The sequence below is a fragment of the Numenius arquata genome, chromosome 6, assembly GCF_964106895.1.
Source record: "Numenius arquata chromosome 6, bNumArq3.hap1.1, whole genome shotgun sequence".
NCBI classification, from domain to species: domain Eukaryota; kingdom Metazoa; phylum Chordata; class Aves; order Charadriiformes; family Scolopacidae; genus Numenius; species Numenius arquata.
In genome coordinates this window covers 20,563,605-20,585,828 of record NC_133581.1, presented here as the reverse complement: position 1 = coordinate 20,585,828, position 22,224 = coordinate 20,563,605, and the positions used below count along the sequence as shown (strand labels likewise).

General features: G+C 41.4%; 1 protein-coding gene across 3 annotated transcripts; it reads left to right on the top strand.

The window, feature by feature from the left end:
* Nucleotides 1–568: 568 nt before the first annotated feature.
* On the top strand, nucleotides 569–22,105 carry RIC3 (RIC3 acetylcholine receptor chaperone). Of its 3 annotated transcripts, none has more exons than XM_074149345.1 (6): nucleotides 569–791; nucleotides 8,429–8,652; nucleotides 9,921–9,999; nucleotides 12,077–12,170; nucleotides 17,242–17,390; nucleotides 18,507–22,105. In XM_074149345.1, exons 1-6 carry the CDS (start codon nucleotides 644–646, stop codon nucleotides 18,995–18,997), a joined length of 1,185 nt encoding a protein of 394 aa, XP_074005446.1. In that variant the 5' UTR covers nucleotides 569–643; the 3' UTR covers nucleotides 18,998–22,105. The 3 variants fall into 3 exon arrangements, with proteins under 3 accessions (XP_074005446.1, XP_074005447.1, XP_074005448.1); XM_074149346.1 differs by having other exon boundaries at nucleotides 578–791; nucleotides 17,245–17,390; nucleotides 18,507–19,789; XM_074149347.1 differs by lacking the exons at nucleotides 12,077–12,170; nucleotides 17,242–17,390 and having other exon boundaries at nucleotides 644–791; nucleotides 18,507–19,789.
* The last annotated feature ends 119 nt before the right edge of the window (nucleotides 22,106–22,224 follow it).

Here is a 22,224-nt window from a genome sequence, read left to right as displayed (position 1 = left end):
ACCAGCTTTTAGCCAAGACACTTTCCTGCAAGTCCCACTGCCATCACGCCAACAGCCCTACCGCAGGTGGGGCCCTGGTCCCTTTCTAGCCCAGGGAGCCCCCCAGTAGCCACGTTGCCACTACCGAAATCGCCTCTCACCATGGCAGGGCACCACAGAGCTTTCAGCGCCCACCTGACCCATCCTGCCATCGCTGCCACCTGCAGAGACCAGCTGTGACACCACTGAAACCCTTCACAGGGGAGAAAAAAAGGTGCAGGATTGATTTCTTTTGCTTTTCCTCTTGCCCAATGTCTGCAGTGCTACAGTCAAGGGAGGACAGAGAGTCTGGAAAACAAGTATGGTGGGATTACGAAGAGGGGATCCACATGCCCCCTCCCGCCCTGACCCGCGTCTTTGATGGCCGTTTCCACAGGGACCTAACCCAGACCAGGACTGGGACTTCCCGCACCCCGCTTCTCAACACTTTTCCCTCAGGGAGGACGACGCTCCACCGCCTCTCAGGCGCCTTCCCCAGGCTCCCTCCCTCCCGGCCGCGCCGCCGCCCGGCGCATGCGCGCGCCTGCGCGGAGACTAACGGTGGGGTAACGGCCGGGTAACGGCCAGCCAACGCCTCCGCAACGGCCGCGGCGCGCGAGCCGCCATGGCGTACTCGACGTGCTGCAGGGTGGCTATGGTCTCCTGCCTGGTCCTCTGCGTCTCCCTCCTCCTGCCGCGGACCTTCCTGTCTCGGGGCGGCGGGAGGCAGGAGCCTGGGGCTGCGCCGCTCGCAGCGCCCGCACCGCCCGAGGGTAAGAGGCCGCCGCGGGCCCCGCCGCCGGTGGCGGCTCCCCTGAGGGGAGGGCGAGCCGCTCCTCGCCGCCATTCCCCCCCGCACCGTTACGCCCAGGTCCGTGTTTCGGCTGCTGCTCGGGGGCCGAGCGTGAAATGCGGGGGGTGGCTCAGCGGTGAGCCCGAGGCGGGGCGGGCGGTGGCGCTGGGCTCCCGGCCCGTCAGCTCTCCGCCCCTGGGGGTGCTGCTGCCGCCGGGCGGGCGGTGTGCGAGCGGGCCTCTGTCGGAACGCGCGTCCGGGGGGTGCTCTGCCGCCTGGTATGAAAACGTAGCGTAGTTAATTGTTCCCATAAGTGTTACCGCGTCACTCTCTCATTGGTGCGTGTGAAGTGTCACAGATTGAATTTAGTATTCTTGCTGTGAGCTACCTTTTTCTGATCCCTTCAGAGAAAGATAGTTTAAAAACTTGCAAGTTTCATTTTATTTGTTTAAGTAGGGCACTAACGCTACTGAAAAGAGAGATACTCATACCACTTTTTTCATTGCGATACATCACTTTTTATTTGAAAGCTTCATTATTTTGTTATTTTCTGTATCGAATGCTTTTGTTATTGAATATGAAATAAAAGTTCATTTGAATCATCTTCATTGTTTAGTTTCCTACTCCAGTATTTTAAACTTGGCATTCATGCACCAGATTCTCATAATGAACACGCCACATGATGGCTCACTTAGACTTGGATGCTGTCCTTGCAATCCCTTGAGCTCTGTCTGCTTGCCTGCCCTCCCACTTTGCATGTCCCCTCTTAAGTTCTAGAGGAATGGATTCATACAAGCACCTCCCATTCTTTTTATGCCCATTGCCCTTTACTGTAGGTTTTTCTCCGAAAGGTGCTTCAGAGAAGTAGTGAGTATCATAGCCCCAGGTCTTCGCAGAGAAAGAGTTTTGCCCAGGGCTGCCGTTAAGCCAGAGATGAGGCTGATGGAGGTCTAGAGAACCTCTGGGTTGTACTGGATGCTGTCCCACAGGGTCTCATGTTCAGTGACTTGATCTTCTGCATCTTTCCAACAGCCTGGTTCTTACGTGACCGTATGGTTTAGTGACACTGGTTTAATTTGGCCAGGGTTTTTTAAGGACGTTCAGGCTGAAGTTGGTGCTGAAACATTATGTTGAACCAAAATACATGACCTATACTGTGGTTACTCTTTCATGGTTGCTGTGTGTATTCTTTTGGTTGGTTCTTGGTCTTTAACTTAAATACAGGTTCATCAGCATGTAGATTTATAGGTTTATAGTTTCATTCTGTAATCTCTAACACAGGAAACCTGAATGGTAGCTGATTTTTTTGATAGCACATCAAAAGCAGTACTGTGAGGGCATGATGCTGGGGCCCGCAAAGGCCCAGCAGACAGCACAGGGGCTGGGTGAGGACCGTGGGTCACCTGCCTGAAGCAGGGATGAGAGGAGATGTTCTGGGAGGTAGTACCTGTCTCTCCCTTAACTTCTGCTCCTGTGCCGCTCCCAGCCCTGATCCCACAGTGATACCAGATGGCAGGGTTTGACAAACTGTTTTCCCACAGCAGTGCAGTCTTAGGCAGTTGTCAGTTAATATTTTGGTGCTTCTTTCTTTGCCTGCAGGATGGACTGAATTGATGTAACAGAAAAATTAGCTAAAAAAACCCAGAAAAACCCCTTGCACCCAAATTATTTTCAGTGACATTTTTGATGAACGATGTTCATACCTGTTCTAGCACAGCCTACTTTAAGCAGTGCTGTCCCAAGCTGGCTAATCACAGCCACAGTTAAATGCTTGATGTAGGTATCATTAATGCTCTTTTTCCATCATCAATAGGTAGCATAAATACTCCGTCCATCATCCTGGAAGAGACTGCAGCACAGCAGGAGTTAGCGTGTGTCTGGTGCAGAGTGAGCCCTCAGCATGCTCCTCTCTTGCATCCCAGTCTTCGGCCGAGGATGTAATACCTCGCCTCAGCTGATCCATTTCAGAGGAGAAATTATAGTCTGTATTTTCAATTTGATAGCAAGAATTTCATTACATCTGCTCTGTAGACCAAACTTTATTTCACCTGGAGTTATTTTTTTATTGGAAGAATAAACTTCGATTGAACAGTTCAATTCTTATCTCTGTCATTCATCATCCTCTTCAGTGAACTGATAACTGCAGTTACCTGACAGCAGTTCCAGGGACTTGAAGTAATCGTGTCATTCTTGAAGTTAATAAAGTGCTTATTGTAGTCTTGGGGGCAAAATGCCTCTGAATAAAACATTCTTAAAGTTTACTACCATTTGTTAGAACTCAATGTTACCGGAAGGCTTATCGAAACAGGCTTTAAGCATGGGAATGGTGCTTTCTCTAATAAAGGCATTTTCAGAGGTCTCTTTTTTGAAAATGGTGAGCACAGTACTATAGAAATTAATATTATCTTTCAGACAGGTTGCTCTTTTTCACAGTAGTAGTTTCATGTAATGAAAGAACTTACTTAAAGAACTAACTGTGCATGTATCACATTTCTAGTTTATTTCATGGACAGGCATTAGTTTGGTGTTTTGGTTTTTTTTAGCTTTTGGAAAAGAGGAAAAAAAGAGCAGTTTAAAAAGTACTTTTAAGTCTAATGTTCATAAATACATGCCGTGCATTTTGTAAAGCTACTCTCTTAAGTTGGTAGTTTAAGCAAAACCTTACAGCTCCATGACAATAGGTGTATAGTCTGTCTGCATTCTTATGAACAATAAAGTGGCATGAGCTTTACAAGAAAAATGCACAACTGTTCAGGGTTCAGGTAACGCCTCTGCCCAGCTTGGATTTGTGCAATGCACACACATCAGTTGCCTGCCGGTGTCCTTAAGAAAATTACCTTTTTTCCATTTGGGGTAGTTTCTGTGTTTTCCTTTTTAACCTCCACCTGCATTATTTAATAAAAAATGTTCAAGCATTTGACTGTTTCCCTTAGAAACACCTGTGCAGTGGTTTAAAGTAAGGATTTCAAAATTGTCATTCCTTCTAACCATTTTTGGGTAGGTTTGTAAAGGTGTGTTGTTGGGATCACAGCTAGAGCTACTTTGTAAATGTCAGTGAAAGAGCAAGAACTAAATGAATGCATACTGTTTGTCCAGTTCGTCTTGATGTTACTCTGTCTGCCAGAATCAGAAGTATTTATAAAAAGATTTAGAAGGGAAAAACATAAATGACTGCATGTGTTAAAAATCTAAAACATGGGTCTTGTGATAGTGTATAATACTGAAATAGGGAGTGGCCTCAACAATGAACCGAACGTGAACTTGTAGTGTTGTAAAAATGATTAATTACTTGGGCTTTCTTTGGGCAGAGGTGTTGGGGGAAACAGTGTTAAAGAATAGCAGCAGAAATCATATAGGGGCTTGAAAGAGGATTTAGATTTAATGTCAAGAAAACAGTTTGTGTATAGATTATTCTAAGCTATTATGCTAGACATGGAGGCTATGCAAGAAAACCTTGGAGGACACTTTCAGTCTGGAGAAGATCAAGTTACTTTGTCACAGAGCCTGTGTCTGTCTGTTTGTTGCCGCTTGCAGGTTTAGAGCCCTGTAGCCAATTCATCTCATTGGACACAGAGACAGAGAAAATAAATCTTTTATAAAAATACACTTCTGAGAGGGCTGAAGATTGATGCAAGTGTCCTGAGACGAAGGCTTCAGTAGAATGCCTTTTTATTGCATTTACCAGAGAGGGAGGTCTTGCATATCCTACTTCCCTTAGCAAAAGCTTTGCTTAGAGCACTCATCTTCTTTAAATGTCATGTCCAACAGAGCAGGGGACAAAAATGTACAAAACTCTTGAGTTCTGGTTCTCACAAAAGCGTATTTCATTTCTGATCCCTGTGACTGAGAAAGCGGTCATTTTCTTTTTCAGTCACTATGATGAACATTTTACCAGGGAAATGTAAATGGCACCTAAGCATCCCTAAACGTGGGAGTGAGAGTACAGTTGGAAGATAGGTTTGAGGACTGGAATTTGCATTGCTGAGGCAGGAGGATAGTTCTGTATCCCACTGTCACATGTTTTTCAGTTAAAGCTTTTGCAAAACGTCTAGCTGGTTTGATCTTGGGCTGTGGTTTTGTTGCTTGGTTGGTTTTGCATGCACAGTAAGGAATAGTAAGTGGCCTACTTGGAAAAAACACATTCTTAGTATTTCCAAACCAAAGTAATGTAACCATGGTTTTGGGATGGAAACGAAGAAAAAAGGCAGACCACCTCTTGCAGAGGATGAGCAGAACTGTGGGTGCTGTCCCAAGGAGCAGCATGGATGAGATTTGAGGAGCAGTGAGACAGCATCCTTTGCTTTGCTGTCAGCGTGGACAAGTCATACGTGCTTCCCATTCCCCATCAATAATCCTTCTCCTACGCTTCCTGGGGTCTGCAGAACATGCGTATTTTATAAATTAAGTCATGTACCGTAAATCTCTTGATGAACGAAGTGCAAACTTAATGTAGCAGCAGCCCACATGTACTGTATGTCAAACTTTATTTTTTTATTATACGTGTATGTATGTATCCCAGCATTTTACAGCTGGTCAAATGTTGCAGAAAGACATATTATCTAGATTAAGAGTTGCTGAATCGTACAATAACTCAAGTCTAAGTAACTTTATGAATAGTCATGGTGGGTTCAGTAGCAATTCCTAAACCCCATTAGACAGAACACATAACAGCTTTCTTGGAAAAAAGACGCTTGCGTAGTCTGAATATTATCAGCTGGTTGGCCATTGTATTAGGTGTGCTATAAATATACTTTTTAAGATTTGCTTTTTTTCAGCTGAGTGATAATATTGTTAAAAGTTTAAAAAACCCACAGTAAATTTAGTGTGATACTGCTATTAGGGACTTCATCTACATTCAGAACTAGTCTCTTAAACAACACAAGTATTAGCTGGGGCATAATTTTATTTTTGGACCTAAAGCTATTGAAGGGACAGGATTAGACAAAACATGCTCTGCTTGCCCTGTAGCTGGTTTGCAAAGTTGATTTGAAGCATTAAACCGACAAATTATTAAGCATGTTAGGTAAAACTTAGGTAAAAAGATCGCAAAGCCAGGTAGGATGTATTGTGTGGAGTTACCACAGGCAGCGAGGAGGTCTGTGTGAAGCTCACGCTGTCACATGGGAGCTGAGAGACATTTCAAAAGGAGAGCTGTACCGGGGCACCCCTCAAAGCTAAATGGAGGTTAGTGCTCTTCCCTTCCCACAGCATGGAAAATGTTCTCTTGAAGTGCTCACCATCTGCACTGGCAACTGGATGGCGCAGCAAACAAGGACCCATCACGTGGTCCTCTGTGCTCATGTAGAAGTGTCACTTGATTTTATTGATGGAGAGTATGTCGTTGTCTCCATTTGAAAGTGGCTTGTTTTTGTCCCTGGAAATGTTGAATCCAGTCACATCATCTACTGGTGTGGGACACTGTGGGACAGTGTTGGGCTTTTTTATAACGTGAGGTATGTTGTTTAATTGACAGCGGCATCCAAATTGCTATGCATTTCATTTATATACTATTTGACATATTTTTGCATATGGTGCTTTTAAGTTACCTGTGCTGTCGATTTCCTCTGCAATTTACATGGGTTCTTTAAAAAGCTAAAATTAAAAATAATTTTATTTTTTTTAAATAAGGAAATCATTATAAAAGTTTAAAAATCAACAGGGAAGATTTAGAACTAGAAGCCATGAAATTTCCCTTATTTTGATAATGAGATGACTAGTGTGTGTCCCTTTGGCCTGATTATCTTTAATTGAATTGAATCTTTTAAAGCACAAATGAGGCCTTGTGGATAATTTAGAAAACTATTCCCTTTAAATTCCTGTTAAGTGCAGTTTCACCTTTGTCAATTATTTTCTGCTTTCTTTATCTCCTTTTTTATAAATAATTTCTGCATGAGTATAAGATGTTTTACAAAGGTTTATCTACCCTGCTGTTTCATCCCTCCCTCAGTGATGCTGCTCTCTACACACCAGTTATTTCCCCAGTGACCTACTGCTACAAGGCATTCCTGCTGGAAGTAGGATTTTCTTGTAAATAAGATGCTATGCTTTCCATCACAGACTTTGAATAATTCACTAAAATTAAAGTGCATGATAACAGCTTCCTCAAACTTAAGCCTGAGCTAATCTGAGAGAGGTTTTGGTCAGTGGTGGTATACCTAGGCAGTTTCAGTAATGCCTACAGCATCCGTCACCTAAAAGAAAAATGTGAAGAACTTCACAAATTATTGCTATCACTTCCTAATATGTATTTACTGTAATTTTCTGTGCTCAGGAATTTAGCTGCCTATGATGGTGTTTCCTAGCAAGAGCAAATGTTTATTTAATCTAATTTTCTCTTGTCCCGCTTCTCTTAAAATTAGTTGCAGCTGGGTACTTACAGAAGTAAAGTTAGTTGTTTGCGGTGCTACTTCAAACCTAGTTTTCATTATCCTTATGCAAGTGCATGCAGCCTGCCCCAGTGCCAGTGACTAGTGTCCAGGCTGCCTGGCTTTCCTGCTGCCGGGGATGGGGACGGGGACATTTTGCAGCTGGTGTTGGGGTAAGCTGCCACCCAGCCTGACAGTCCCTGGATCTGGTGCTTCCATCCAGTGCCTCCCACCACCAGATGTGGTGATGGAGTAGCTGAGTCATTCACGTCAGTCCCAAATCGTGGAAGGGGGTGCAAGGGCAAGCCCAGGGTAGGTATGGAGATAGAAAGCAGGATGTCTAGTACACAGAGGAGTGAAATAGTGAATTTCATGGCAAAATTGTTGAATTCATGGCAACAAGAAAATACAGTAACTGCATGAACTTAGATTTATTGAGATTCTAGTGCCTTTCAGTTGAATGAAATCATCCACAGGAGCATTTCAGGCTCTTTGCAGTCTTACTGTAGCATCCATGCACCCATTTATGCTCACTCCCCTTTCTTGTTTTAAATTCTCTCCGCCTCTCTCAATGCTAGAAACCATTGTTTCCCCTCTAAAATGCTGAATGTCCTAAGCTATATTCAATCTCCTCTCTTACCAACACCTTTTTAACTGCTTTACCCAACACTTCTTTAAGGAGAACAGTTTAAGGTGCTATCACTTTTCTTTATCTTTCATTACTCATTTGGTAAAATCAGGTAACTACTTCATATGCCAATAGACGAAAATCTATACTGTGCAAACACTGCAGTTGTGTATCAGGACACTAGATGGGTAGCGGTTTATACATGAACATCTTTGCATGATACTGAAAGACCAGGTTCATAGCAGCAAACTAATATGTTATTGGGGTTTTTCTGAGCAGAGAACCAGAAGTAAGAGTTTAGGTTTTCATTCTGTTAGGGATGCTGTTTCATAGGGTCATTGGACAAGTGTGTAGCTGTTAAACTCTGTGTTTTGTTAATTGCCCTGCCAGCTTTTTCTCAAGAGAGTAATTGTGCATACCTAACTCCTAGCACTGCATATAGCAAGTGACCAAGGACTGAGTTTACAGACTTGGTACTTACAGTCCAACAAGTTACTTTATTAATCAGTGGTGGTGTATTTAAAAGTAGAGGAAAGAAGTAAGCCGCACCTGCTGCAGTTTTGGCTGCATGTAAAAGGGTGAAAAGTAATAGAAGAAACATAATTATTGTGTGTTTTCTTGCAGGGAAGCTTGGTCGCTTTCCACCAAGGATGCATTACCAGGTCACTCCCGACAGCCGAGCTACCCCTCATTTTCCAAGGTCTCACCTTGCTGAAGCAGTTGCCAAAGCCAAGGCAGGTGGAGGTGGTGGTGGAAGCACTGGTGGATCTGGGAGAGGTCTTGTGGGGCAGATTATCCCTATATATGGATTTGGCATCTTCTTATATATCCTATACATTTTATTTAAGGTAAGACCGACATAAATTGAAAAGTCAGGGAAATAGCAGCTAAAAAATCCTCAAAACAGAAACAATAGTCCCATTCTGTACTTGGTTCCATTGCAGCCTTGCTCAAAAAAACCTGTTTATGGTGGGCCTTTGGTGGTTGAAAGATTGGCGTGTCGTGTGGTTTTCGCTATTGCAGAGACTGTAGTTAAGAATGTAGGGATGGGTTGCTGAAATCTTGTATTGGCCTCTGAACTCTTACATTTTTTTTAAGGATTTCCCCTCCCTGGAAAATGTTCGTGTCTAGAACAATGTTAGATTAATTTTGAATGTACACGTAGTATTCTTTTCTATCATGTGTGACTACATATATATACTATATATGTCATGTATTGTGTTACACATTTAAGGTGGGAGAGAGGGAGTACAGTTATTGCATACCTTCTGGAACAAAAACACCACATCGTTAGAGAATGGGAGTTTGGGGTTGTATTGACCACGCTGGAACTACCCCAGCTGAGGAACTGGTTGAAAGCTAGTTTAAAAAAGCACAGCCCAAATTCCCCTCCAGTATTTCACACCTGATTTAAACTTCTCATGACTTTTTGTTATACAGACATGACTCCCATGTAGGTGATGACAGTCAGCTGTGTGGGGGGAGGGAGAAGTGGACTTGTGGAAATGTTTTTTCCTTTGAGTGGGTGCTGAATCCAGACTGAGCAGTGTCCAAACACTTGAGCCTGCTCTGGACAGACAAGAGGCAAGAGCAAGGTGAATTGGGTGAGCTGATCAAACACAAAGACAAAAGAAATAGATTGCTTGCAGTTTCTGTATAGAGACAGCCAGTATCTTTGCTGCAGGTACAAAGTTGGCGAGGAATAATGGCAGAAACTGTTGCAAGAAGGATAGGTGGAGTCACATACAATTCCTTCAAAACCCGTCCTTCATTTCACAGTAATTGCCCAATACACTGTTTTTTCCTTCCTATACACCGAAGAATTACAGGATCAGGCTAGAACAGGTAAATATTCTAAAATGAAAAAGTTATTTTTGATGAGTTATGGTTTCACTATGCTTAAAAATATAATTTGTTCCAAGTGTCTTTTAGCAGTTTTAAGCTGGCAATATCTCCTAGGCATCTTTCATGGTTGTCTGATTTTGCTGCTGGCCATCCTTTTGTGTGGTTACTTTCTGGCATATTTTAGTTTTCTGTCCTTTTTGGTGTTGCCTTTGGGGCTTATCTGTTACTATTTCTGTAACTCATAGAAGCATGGTCTTTTTTCACTCATCAGCTGGCTTCCAAGGGAAAAACTATTGCTGGAGAGCGGAAATGCCCTATTGCTGCACCTGGAAACATGAAGAGGAAAATCAGTGAGTATGACTTCTAAGTTGTATCTGTGTAGCTGTTGACTCTGTAGAGGCACGGTCCAACTGGTTTCTTCACTGTAAAGCCGCTGTTTCCCACCCATGAAGAACAAGCCAGAAGATTCTGTGTTGGAATGATCAAGAGTTAAAGTGAATTGCTGCACCATCACTTTCTAATCGCATTCAGCTAATGAGACTCTGTGATAGTAGCCTGATGTCAAGTCCCAGTGGAAGCACTGGCTTTTCATAAGGTTCACCGAATTAACTGTATGGATTTGCTGAAAAGCTATGCAGCTAATGATTAAAAATGGATAATAGGATGTCCATTTATAATTATTCTATAATCCATAATGTTCTAGTAATAGTATATAAAGATATTAAAAGCTACCTTCATTTTTTTTAATTTGTGAATTCTTAGGCATCACCAGGCACTTCCCTACTTTTTCCCTTCCGTTTTAGCAATGCTCTAAGTTTTGATGAGAAAGCAAGCAGTATTCTGAAATGTTATTGTGGTTTTACCTAAACATTGATGGGATAGATTCAACTATTTGTAGACATTTATTAGATAAATTAATGAGCTTCCTATTGAAGATTGGATGAGTAGTTACCATACCAGTATTTAAGTATTTTGTGTTTAGCTGGCTAAATTGTAATAGGAAAGAAAAGTACTTAGAGCTTTATAGAAAGTGCTAGCAGTAAGGTAATTCTCTTAACATAGCTGTAATTATCTTGACATTAATGCATATATTAGGAACACCTAATGTACTCAGTGATATAGATTGTATTTTCAGTGCACTTGCACCGCATTGTGCCTAGCAATTTTGTGCAATTTATTAGTGAAGGTAATTGTATTTTTTTCTCTAATGCTTGGTAAGAGAAACTAACTTTGCAGTAAGTTAAATATTTACCATCATTATAACTCAAAGAATTTTAGTGGTGAAAATTATTCTGCCTTTTTCTAGAGTTCTTCATTTGTATTCCTAACGCATTCATTGCAAGCTTTAGCAGAGCAGGGGACAAGCCACTGGACTCGCAACCACTTACGTAGTGACTTGGAGGGAGTAACTTTCTCTTTGCCAATTTACTTTCCCATATTTTTAAAGTCTCAGACATGCTAAATAATGACATTCTCTGCAGAATAGAGATCTTCCCAAAAGCAGGATGTTTGTGGATGGCTTTTTCTATCCCTACTATGTGGCTTTGTGCTGCTTAAATGGGTGTGCCTGTAGCAGCTGAATATTTAACTTAACCCAGGCTGGTTTCGTTTTGTTCTGCAGCTGGGAACAATGAAGTCACAGGTATAGGATTTTGGGTGTGAGCTACAAAAGCCAAACGAGAAGCTCAAGCATTTCTGTTGACAACCATGCTGCTATGTCTTTGCTGTTAATGCTTTCAGCTAAATTAAAGCCAGTATGGGTGTTCCTGCAGGCATGCATGCCTGTGTGTCTACTATTGAAATATGGACACATATCTTGAAAAAAAGTGCAGCTGTGGAAATACCGTGCTTTGCTCCCCAGGCAGACATGATGGGGTTAGCTGTTGTTCATCCTGGTAAGCCTGGCAGACTGCATTTGCTGCCTACCGTGGCACATCTGTGCAGGGTTAGATGCCATCAAGCCCATGAACTTTATTCTCTTTGATAAAGATGTGGCTTCTCAAACCTTAGAGTCATTAGAAAATGCTCGAGTGACCTTTTGTCTCTGTTCCCAAGGATTTAGCAGGGAAATTCCATGAGAACCATTAATTTTGCGGTAGGCAGTAAAACACTCTGGTTTCCTTAGAAAAAAAAAGTACAGTATTTTCTTTTTTCTAACTTTAATCTCCCGGGCATTTACAGTGGCCCACTCACTCTGCTTATTGGGAGGTTGTTTGGGAGCCTTTGAAAGAACGTGCTTTCTGTGCGTCCTATTACCATTGGCAATAGTCTTCACCTTCTTGTACCAGGAAAAGTAGGTAGAACTCTTTAAGCTGCATGTTTTAGTTTCCTCACAGCCAGTTTGGTTTGGTACAGCATGTGGTAATGGGACAGGGATACGTTTTCAAAGCTCCTACTGACAGATCTTGGGTTTTTCTTGTTTTACAGCTGACTATGAGCTCACTCAACTCCAGGAAAAACTGAGAGAGACAGAAGAAGCTATGGAAAAACTAATCAACAGAGTAGGACCTAACTGTGACAGGTATGTTTCAAATTACAGCATTTTAAGGAGAGATTCTGCTCTGATTAGAAATTAAACTTTCTTACATTGGCTATATTAAAATAGCATTTTTATCACTACTTCAAATTGTAGAAATTTTATTTTAAACATCACACTTTTTGTTCTGCAGTTTTTCTCTTTTCAGCATCTACATTTAAAATAAATAATTTTTTCCAACTTAATTTTCCTTAAACAGATATGCAACTATCCCTACCCTCCCCCTTTGTACAGTACATTGTTTGGAAGATAATGATGTGTATGTGTAAACAGAAAATAAAACGCTACATTTGAAGTATATAAACCAACCTGTCCTAATATGACCAAAGTAATACTTTGAGTGATTCCTAAGAGACCCATTTGTTTTATGGCTCTTTTTCCAGTTCCATTTTTCTAAATAGTTATTTATGGTTATTTATATAACCCTTTTCTAAATAGGGTTATTTTTCTAAATAGAAATGCTGTTATAATCTATGTAAATGCTTGTTAGAATATTCATAAAATATTTCTTTAAGGGCAGAATTATATAATAATCTGATTCCATTACTTAGTTCCACCCTGTAACCAGTAAATCAATGCATTTGCTTCTGAATATAAAAGAAAAAAGCAGTTGTAAAATCAGGATTTAAAAAATTATTATGTTTATTAATGTTTGCTATAAATCTGAGATCAGTGTTCTACATTATAAAGAAGCACTGGAAGCAGGTCTATGTTTTTCACAAGGAATGTAACAACACGAATAGGACAATGCGTAACTGCAGTGTTTGAAAATTTAAATACCATGAATATTAAGGTGAGGTTTGCAAGCAAAAAAGATAGCTCTTCAGGTTGTAACGCATGTTAACTTTGTCAGGATCAATCAATGCCTTTTTTAACCTATTCTGTAGGAACAATTCCTTGCCGAACTCGCGCGTTATGTTCATTTATGCTTCAAACTGCATTCTCCTTGAGCATGTAGTTTTGACTACTTTGCACCATGCCCCGTATTGCAGCCCTGCACTCATGTCAGTAAGACAAGGTGCCGAACTTGCCCGTGTTAGGCCAGGTTCCAGCAGGAGAACCCGTAAGCTGCCCTGGTTTTGCTAGTGAAACAGAAGGGTACTATTTTGTCTATTACTCATCTCTGTTTTGGAGCGCTAATGCAATGCTCTATGCATACCTTTAAGCTGCCAGAAATAGGCTTATGAGATGCCCAGATACTGTGCTGACTCTTGGGATAGGATATTTTTTATTGAGAAATGGGTTTAGGGCCTGATCCAGTATTTGTTCCGCTATGTGTTATTGGCTCAGAGCCTTTATTTAGTAGAACTTCCCTTCTTTGTTCAACCAAACTATTTTTATAGATGGATCTAAAGGCCTCAGGGGAAATCAGAATCTGAATCTAATAAAGCATTTTGTATATAGCCTCTTTAAAGAGAACGTGAAAAGCACCTCTAGATGGAGCAAATAACTGTTTTTCAAATACACCCAGACTTTGAAGCTTTCTTAGTCTACACTGTGATACTCATTAAGTTCAGTAATACTGGATGAATGTCTTAAAATAAAATGTATGGTTAGAAAGTGTAATTAGAGCACAAGAGTATAGTGTTAGACTTATTCAATCTGGATGTTGACAGATTTAAATAAAAAGGAAAGAGGAAGAGAGCAAAAATTACTTGCGCTCTATTTATTAAAATGCAGATAAACAGAAATCCTTACAACAGAAAAGTCAGAGAAAGAAATAACTGGTATTAAATTTAAACTAATGCTGAAAGATCCCAAGTGAGACCATGGCCCATTATACTAGATATGGCAAAGTAACTCCTAGACTGTCAAGTGAAATATTAGTAACCAAAACAAAAGACTTATTTTTCATTGTCACAAATACAGTGTATCATCATAATACACAGAGTTTGTAATAGCACTGATGTCTGAGGTCACGCCTCATTTTCCTCTTGCTATACTTCAGGAGAGTTCTCCTTCCAGCTGAACTATTCCAGGATTCATCCCGGCTTTCTCCTTCTGGTGGAGATTCTTAAAATCCAAAGACATTCTAATTTTGTATATTTTCTTCAGAAAAACCCATTGCTTTTGAAATGCGGATGAGTTTGGAAGGACAGTTTATTCTTAGATAATGCTGTACCATAAGAAGAAATTCTGTTTCAAAGGAATAATATATCCTGTGCTCTGTGATATTATTCTGCTTTCTTCTGTAGCAAGTATACGTGCTGTTTTAGAAATAGATAGGAATAACACAGCTCAATTACCTGTTTTTAAAGTCCTGTTTACCAGGCTGTCAATTGGAAAAACTTAACATGAACTGAGCAAATGTGATACGGAAGAGAGATAGAGGCTGTACTCTGTAGGGTTCTATTTTGGGCCTATAGCTGCATTTTAATAGAGATCATTTTAAGATCATGAAACAACAAAATACCAGTTGACATGTCTGAGATATCATGTTAGATTATGGATTTTCACTGCAGTCAAGATAGCTCTTTAGGAAATGTTCTGATCTCAGTGTAAGAATAAGAAACCTTTACCTGTTAGTGAGCACTTTGGGACTCTACAAAACATAAGCATTGCCACTATGAAAAGTAATAGCTGCGTTGGAGCTACAAATACACACAGCAAAAATATTGTCCTTTTCTTATACTGTAAACCTTTTGCATTTGTTGTCCTCTTAGTATTCATAAGTGAATTATACTCTAGTAAATCTCCACTGTGCAGACAGTCAGATGTCTTATACATTGTCAGCATCCTGTAGTAGGTCTCCGTAGAGGTTTTAAATTAAGTGAAAATACTGCATGGGCTTTGGTTTCTCCCTCTCTATAGGGGAATTTGTCTTTTAAGCAAGGTATCTTGGAGGAGGAATACTCTGAAAAACTCACAGAGACCTTGTGTTGCAATAAGACAGTGCTTTCTAATGAGAGTATCCAGCATATTAGGAATTTTCCTGTAGGAAATCCCACAGTATTTCAGCTGCATTGGTTGATCCTATTATCTGAGTTAGCATATCTCCCCATTGTGCTAAACAGACAGACCTTTCTGTCTTTATCCAGGTGATAGATATTAAAATTACATACACTATTGTCTATCAAAGGAGGATTAGTTTGACAGTTCTATTACAGCTTCTGTCAAAGGCAGCTAGCTGATAAAACCAGTTATTTTTGTGTCCCTGTTAATTCACATCTCAAATTCTACATCTGCATAATGCAGGCTTTTGAGAAGATGCTGTTTCACATCTACACTTGGTCTGTGGAAAAAACTGCCACTGCAACTTGAGGGGACCCAGTGCAATCTTCCTATAACATTGGGACTATATCAGCTTTTCAATCTGTGGGGCAAAGTGCCCCTCAGGGGAAGCTCAGAAAAGTGATGTTTAGCCTTGTGATCTCAATCTAAAATGTTTCATCTGGGTAGCTGGTAATGAAACTGGTGGGCCTGCTCCTGAGCTAAGTTCAGTTACGGAACTGTGCTCAAAATCTACCCCAGGGTCAGCACTTTGATCACCATCACACAAAACAGCAGTATGATGCTAATCTCTTTGGCTTTAAACCAGTATGACTCTGCTGCCTTTAATGGAGTAACTATCGTGTCATCATCATTCCCGTATATGTAGAGTAGCACGAAGTACCTATTTAAAGTGCCACTCTATTCACAACAGTTAGTAAGAGGAAAAACTGAAGATGGAAGCTGCAAGCTTTCAAGTTTATGAGAATTCAGGTACTTGAAACAAGGTTTAGATAGGTAATAATCACTTAAATCCAAAATCATTAATCTATTTCTAGCTCCTCTCTTCCCATCTCACCCCTAAGATTCACTGAGCAGCTGTCTAATCTTGGAGATTATCTGTCTATCTGATGATCTGGAGATCACCAGAGATCATCTGTCTGACCTCACGTACCACCTACAGTTGAGCATTCTGCGCATGCTGAGGGTCACCCTCTCTGAGTCACTAGGGGCAATAGATCCTGCCTAAACCACAGTGAGATTCAAAAGAGCACCAGAGTAGTGCCTAGGTCCCCTGAGGGGCTTGAACTGGCACTTACACAGAGATCAAACACCTACTCAGCGACCTGAAACTTAAGATGAAACAAGTGCAACAGTCAGAATGATTTTCACCCCTAAGCATCATTCTTTCCTATTCTGTCTTTCTTATTCTGACCTACTGAGTGAGTTAGTAGAGCTCAGATCACCACCCTCCAAGTACTTCTTTTTGCCCATAAGATTATTAGGACGCTGTTTGGTTTTTTTTTCCAGAGAAAATAACATGTAATGACTACATGATCTTATCTGTTGGAAGCATTTTTGTTACAACAGTAAGTAATGGTATTACCTGAGCAGTAGTAATTACTAGAATCAGCAGTGTAGAATCAGCCAAAATTATAATTTACTTTAAATGTGATAAAAATCTCAGTCCTCTTCCACTCTCCCTCTGATTCTAAAGGCAAGTTAAAGTTACATCTAACACATTCTTTTCATTTTTAATTCTTCCTTCCTGCTTCTCCCCTGCCCCCCCCACCAGGCAGCATTGTTGACTCTATATGATGATGATCTGTCCAACTGACATTTCTTAATGAGGCCTTGCAAATTTCATACCTTTAATGGCCATAATTAGGGCTCATCAGACTCTTGAGACTAATGTCTGTGAGAGACATTTTTGGTCAGCCCCACTAGTTGTTTTAAATGTAGCATAGATTCTGAATTGTATTTTCTTGTAATGCTTCAAACCAGGTATGGCCCTCTAATTCTCCACCTAATGCTCTTTTAAAAAAAGACAGAAATTTCCATACTGTCTTCTGTACCATAACTCTTGCTTGTGTGTCACTTCCATCTTGCTCGCACATTTGTGCTACCTGCCTTCCTTTACCTGTTTGAGTTTGCAGGCTTTCTAGATAAATGGCTAAACCTTTATACTGAGCTGGAGGGCAGACCACATGCAGATGTTGAATTGTGATCATACTGCAGCCAGGTTTCTTCAGACTGTGCTGCTTGGACGAACCAAACAGTTGGGTTCAATCTCTGTTAATAGTTTGTAATGATAGTGGTCTGAATTCTGGTGTTTAATATTTTCTAGCAGGACTCAAAATGTTACCACAGACCAGGAAAAACGGTTACTTCAGCAACTCCGAGAAATTACTAGAGTTATGAAAGAAGGAAAATTCATAGATGGCATCTCTCCTGAGAAGGAAGCTGAAGAAGCTCCTTACATGGAGGATTGGGAAGGTAAGCAAGAGCCTTTCTTACAATTACCCTGATGAAAAAAATTGAGTAAGGATTACTTATAGTCCCAGGTCCTTTCAAAATTTTTGCTAACTTTATCCTTCCTTCTCAGAAGTCAGTATTCAAAACTTTGCAAGAGGTGGTTTATTTTCCTGACCATAATAGAAAGAAAATACATTTTGAGGCATCCAGCATTTCCTTTAGTGTAAACACTACACCATCTGCTGCCAAAAGTGGCATACGAATATTCACATATGCTTCATCTGCTGCTGGGTCTTGGCTGCTGTAGGTTTATATCTTTCCCTTTCTTTGCTGGGCTAGATTTCATGCAAAATCATAAACCCCTTGGGTATCAGAATCAATATGTTTTGGATAACTTAGAGTTTCTACTTTTGATTAGTCATTCTTCGTTTGCTCCAATGTTGTAAAAGTAAACTCCAAGAAGTCTGTCTTCTAAAAATTATTTATTTGAATTTCCTTTCCGTTCCTTGATGTTTACGTGTTACATAAATGTGTTTTCAAGATATCCTAGCTGAGCTACTCACTATGATAATTTGAAATGCAGGCTTAATTCCTTGCTCTTTAAGAAGCTTTCAAAAATGATCCAAAACATAAACAGTGGCTTCAAGCTCTGTTTTCTTAAGTCAAGTTCATGAGACATTTTCTAAAACGAAATGCACAAAATCATTGACATATCTGTTTTTTCAACTTTATAAATAATGCTGTTTATAGCAAAAGTCTTCAAAACATGAATCAGTCAATCTGTAGACAGAAAAAAGGAGGGGGGGGGAAAATCTATTTAAAGATCTAAGACACGCAGTTTTCACCTGTTAGCTCCCATAGCTTTCAGCAAAGCTCAGATACTCACTTCTGAAAGTCAGGGTTGATATTCTGGCTCCCTAAAAATAAGTGCTTTCTCATCATCTCCCACGAAGTCATGTTATGCACATTCTTGCCATGGATTTAATACTGTGACATATACATGGTATTAAATGGATGACACACATACTGGCAGTGCTAAAAACAACTCTTTTAACAAACTTATGCATCCAACACTGAAGTCAGTACTACTTTTAAATGCTGGTAATACTTCAAGTTGCCTATCAATTTATTCCCAAGGTTATCCAGAAGAGACCTATCCTGTCTATGATAATTCTGATTGCTTCAAGCGCAAACAGGACACAATCCTTGTAGATTACCCTGACCTGAGCCAGCCTTCTGCAGAAGAGCTGGCAGAAAGAATGGAGGGCATGGAAGATGAAGGGCATCTGTGCAATGAAACCCTGCTAACTGATCTCACCACGGGAAGGGGTGGCCTTGCTTTAATGCAGAAAAAGGACGAGATAACTGACACCAGTGAAGAGGAGAGGGGCCTTCATCACAGCCAAAGCATTGAGGAGTGCTGCTGTTGTTATGAGGATGATGATCCTGCTGTCATAGCAGAGAATGCTGGATTCCACTCTGACAGCTGCAGTGAAGCAGAAGAGTCAAGCCAAGAGGACCTGTCTGTAGAGTCTGAAAATGAAAATGCAGCACTGAAAAAGCAAAAAGCCAGTGATTCAGATGAAACAGGCACACTGAGAAAGCGCAACACAAAAGGACTTGAGTAAGAGGGACAATGGTGGATGTTATCTAGAAGGTAAAAGTAGAGGTCATAAACTGTCATTCGTGTGGTTTTTGTTCCCAACGCAGACTTCTCTGTGTTCATCTCCTTGTACTGATTTAATTCCCGTGGTAACAATCAGTCACATCATCTACCTGAACTGGAAGCCAGTGCCCTCTTTCATGCAGTCTCGTCACGGCTTACCATGGTGTTGCCAACAGCGCTTTGCCCTTGCTTTTGGAGACTGGTATCTTAGAGCAGATTATTCCATTCAGATACTTGTGATTCTTTCCAATTCTGAACAAACAGTCCTTGTCTTTACCCATTGTCATCCCAGAGTTATCCAAATGTGTCTTCTGACTTTCAAAAATATCTGTTTGTGTGCTGCCAGATATGAAAATTAATCAAGTGGATATGTATTTATGAGATTACCAGGAAGCTGGAGGAGGAAGTATGTCTTCTTTCTCTTACCTGAATGTTAACTGATCAGCAGAACAGACCCTAGTTCTACAGCTGACTTCCTCAACCGTGTCATTGCTGCTGTATGCCCAAGAAACTGTTGTCACTACAATCCACAAAATTCATATGCAACCCCAACCCACAGCCCATTTCCCATCTTATTCCACGCCACAGGACCAGTAGCCTAATCTGTGTTGTGTTCCAGGAAGAGCGTGAGCAAGACTGAGGTGTTATGAATTGTTCTTTGTCTTTGCCATAGCTGTGGTGAAGCCTCTTGGTGAGACTCCCAGATAAGTGCAGGAATTGGACCTTTGTGTTAGAGAAGAACATTAAAAATATCCCTGGGGATTGGAAAAAAAAAAGCAGTGAGGTTTGTCCTTAAAAGTAGAGAATAGAGTGAGGGTGAACCTCAGACTGAAAAGAAACCCCACCACCTGCAGGCCCCACGGACCTCCCTTGGTGGCCTCTGACAAACTCCTCATGTGGAGCTGGCACAGTGGCCCAAGGGATGCCAGGCCCTCTCCACCCCTCTCCCTCGGGGCTCTGTGCAGAGGAGATAGCAACTCCCCACGCAGGGCCGGGGGGACTGGAAAGAAGGGCGGATGCAACACTTGGCAATCAGCACTTCTTTTATGGTGTGCTAGAGACATGCGCACGCCAGCTGTGCCTCCCTTTCCCGCTGGTGGGATGTCTGGATGCTTTGCTCCCTCTCAGCCACTATGGGATATGGAGGACTGTGCCACTTGCAGGGAGCCAGGTCAGTGGGGGGTCATGGGGGACACCTGACCCTCCTGGAACACCCTTGCTGCCATCTCGTCCAGGGGAGCCACAGGATGAGGAGGGAGCTGGAGCCCAGGCCCACAAGGGGAGGTGGAGGGCATCAGTCCCTGTGCCAAAGGGAGTAATACCTAGGAAAGGGGCCCATATTTGGCCACATGCATCCCCATCACAGTGGCCTCCTAATGTCATGGGTTACCTCACTGCCGTTTATTCCGGACCCTATAAATACAGGGACCCTGGCAGCTGGCCCACAACTCACTGACCTTCAAGTTCCAAGGATGACTGGAAGAAAGAGGTCCCACAGCAGCAAGGCAAGTGGCTGCCCACGTTTGTGTGGGAAGGCAGAGAGGCAGCTGCAGGAGAAGTGGAGGAAGAGGAGGCAGCTTTAGCGGGGGACACCATCAGCTGCATGGTGGCTATGGCCGTCACTCATGTGGCTGATGGTGTGGAGCCCATGGATCCACCTTACGATCAAGAAGAACCAATGGAATTGGATCCACCTCCAGCATGGCTCCTCAGCATGGCTCCCCAGCACCACTACACCATGCCAGGGCTCCCCTCTATGACTCTTATGTATTCCAAACACCGGACAAGAGAACCCAGGTAAGAGTTAGAAAATCATTTAGAAATCATTTTAGAAATTGTTTTTTTCAGTGGTTTTATACCAACCACATATTTCAAAGCAAATGAATGCAACATCAGATCAGGCAGAGTGAGCACGGCGTGTACAAATACAGCTGGAAAGTTTGGTCTAGTCAAGTGATTTTTCTCAGCTTTGGAGCTTCATGAGTTTTCAGGGGGGGTCACAGATTCCTAGAGAGCAAATAAACACCTGACAATATGCTTATTTTTCTCAGTGATCTGCCCAGGATGGCTTAGACAGTGCCCAGAGACCACTCCTCCTCTCTGCTGGTAATTCCTGTTGTGATCAACCATCTGCCAAAATGCAAGATTACCCAAACCTATATTGCTCCTGACAGAGGAAATAGCGAGTCTCCTGTCACTGAAAATTTCCCAGATAAAAAGGTTTGTTCACTGGCCCCGTAGTCAGAAAATTTTCTGATGTCTAACCTCAACCAGTTTGAATCAGTTCTGTCTTTCAGAGGTATGGAGGACAGATCCTTCACTTCTGCTTTCCAGTAGCTTTTTACCTATTTCAAGGTTGGTTTATTTTGTAATTGTCCAGTTGATCATTCCTGCCTAAGTATAGTTCTTTGCTCTTGTCCTTACTAAACTACATTCCAGGTTTTTCTGACTGTTTTCCAGACTAATTTTTGTAGAAATGAGCAGGCCAAAAATGCAGTCCCTAACAACAGCTAGACTTGGAAAGAGTTGGTTTAGCTCCTAGCAAACAGCACTGAGGCAGCAAGAATGGGACAGTAGGGACCTAAAGCAGCAAACAACTGGGCCTCTGCTCGGCCGGTGTTCATTAGGAACCTCTCTGTCCTTTTCATGAAAATGGGTAAGAGGAGCATTTCTACAGTGATTACCAATTTCAAGTCTTCGAGCTCACAGTTTGAGAAAACTTACAGGCTGAAAATGACTACAGATCTGGTAAAGTCAGGACTGATAGTATAATTTCTATGACTCTGTGTTTTTAATTGATATTAGTGTTAAAGGTAAAAATACAATATAGACAGCAGTGGAAACTCCTTATGTTAAATAACCTCCATACTCTGCGTAGGTAATTTATCAAGCTATTTCTTACCTTGGGTAGGGAAAGACATAGTTGTTTCAAACAAATTAAGTTTAATATTTCTGCACAGCATTCTGTATTGACAAATACTGGAACCTCTATGACATACATAAGGTAAATTATGTGAAAATACAAAAATCAGTCGTTGCACATACTGTTAAATAAATACTTTTACTCCAGAATACCAAAGAGTTTCTTTAAAAAATTTACTTTGTAAGAGCACATTCTTGCAGGTTTATCTAAAACTCCATATAGGTCTGAACAAAAATGAGATGGCTGACTACTCGAAACAGGTCAAG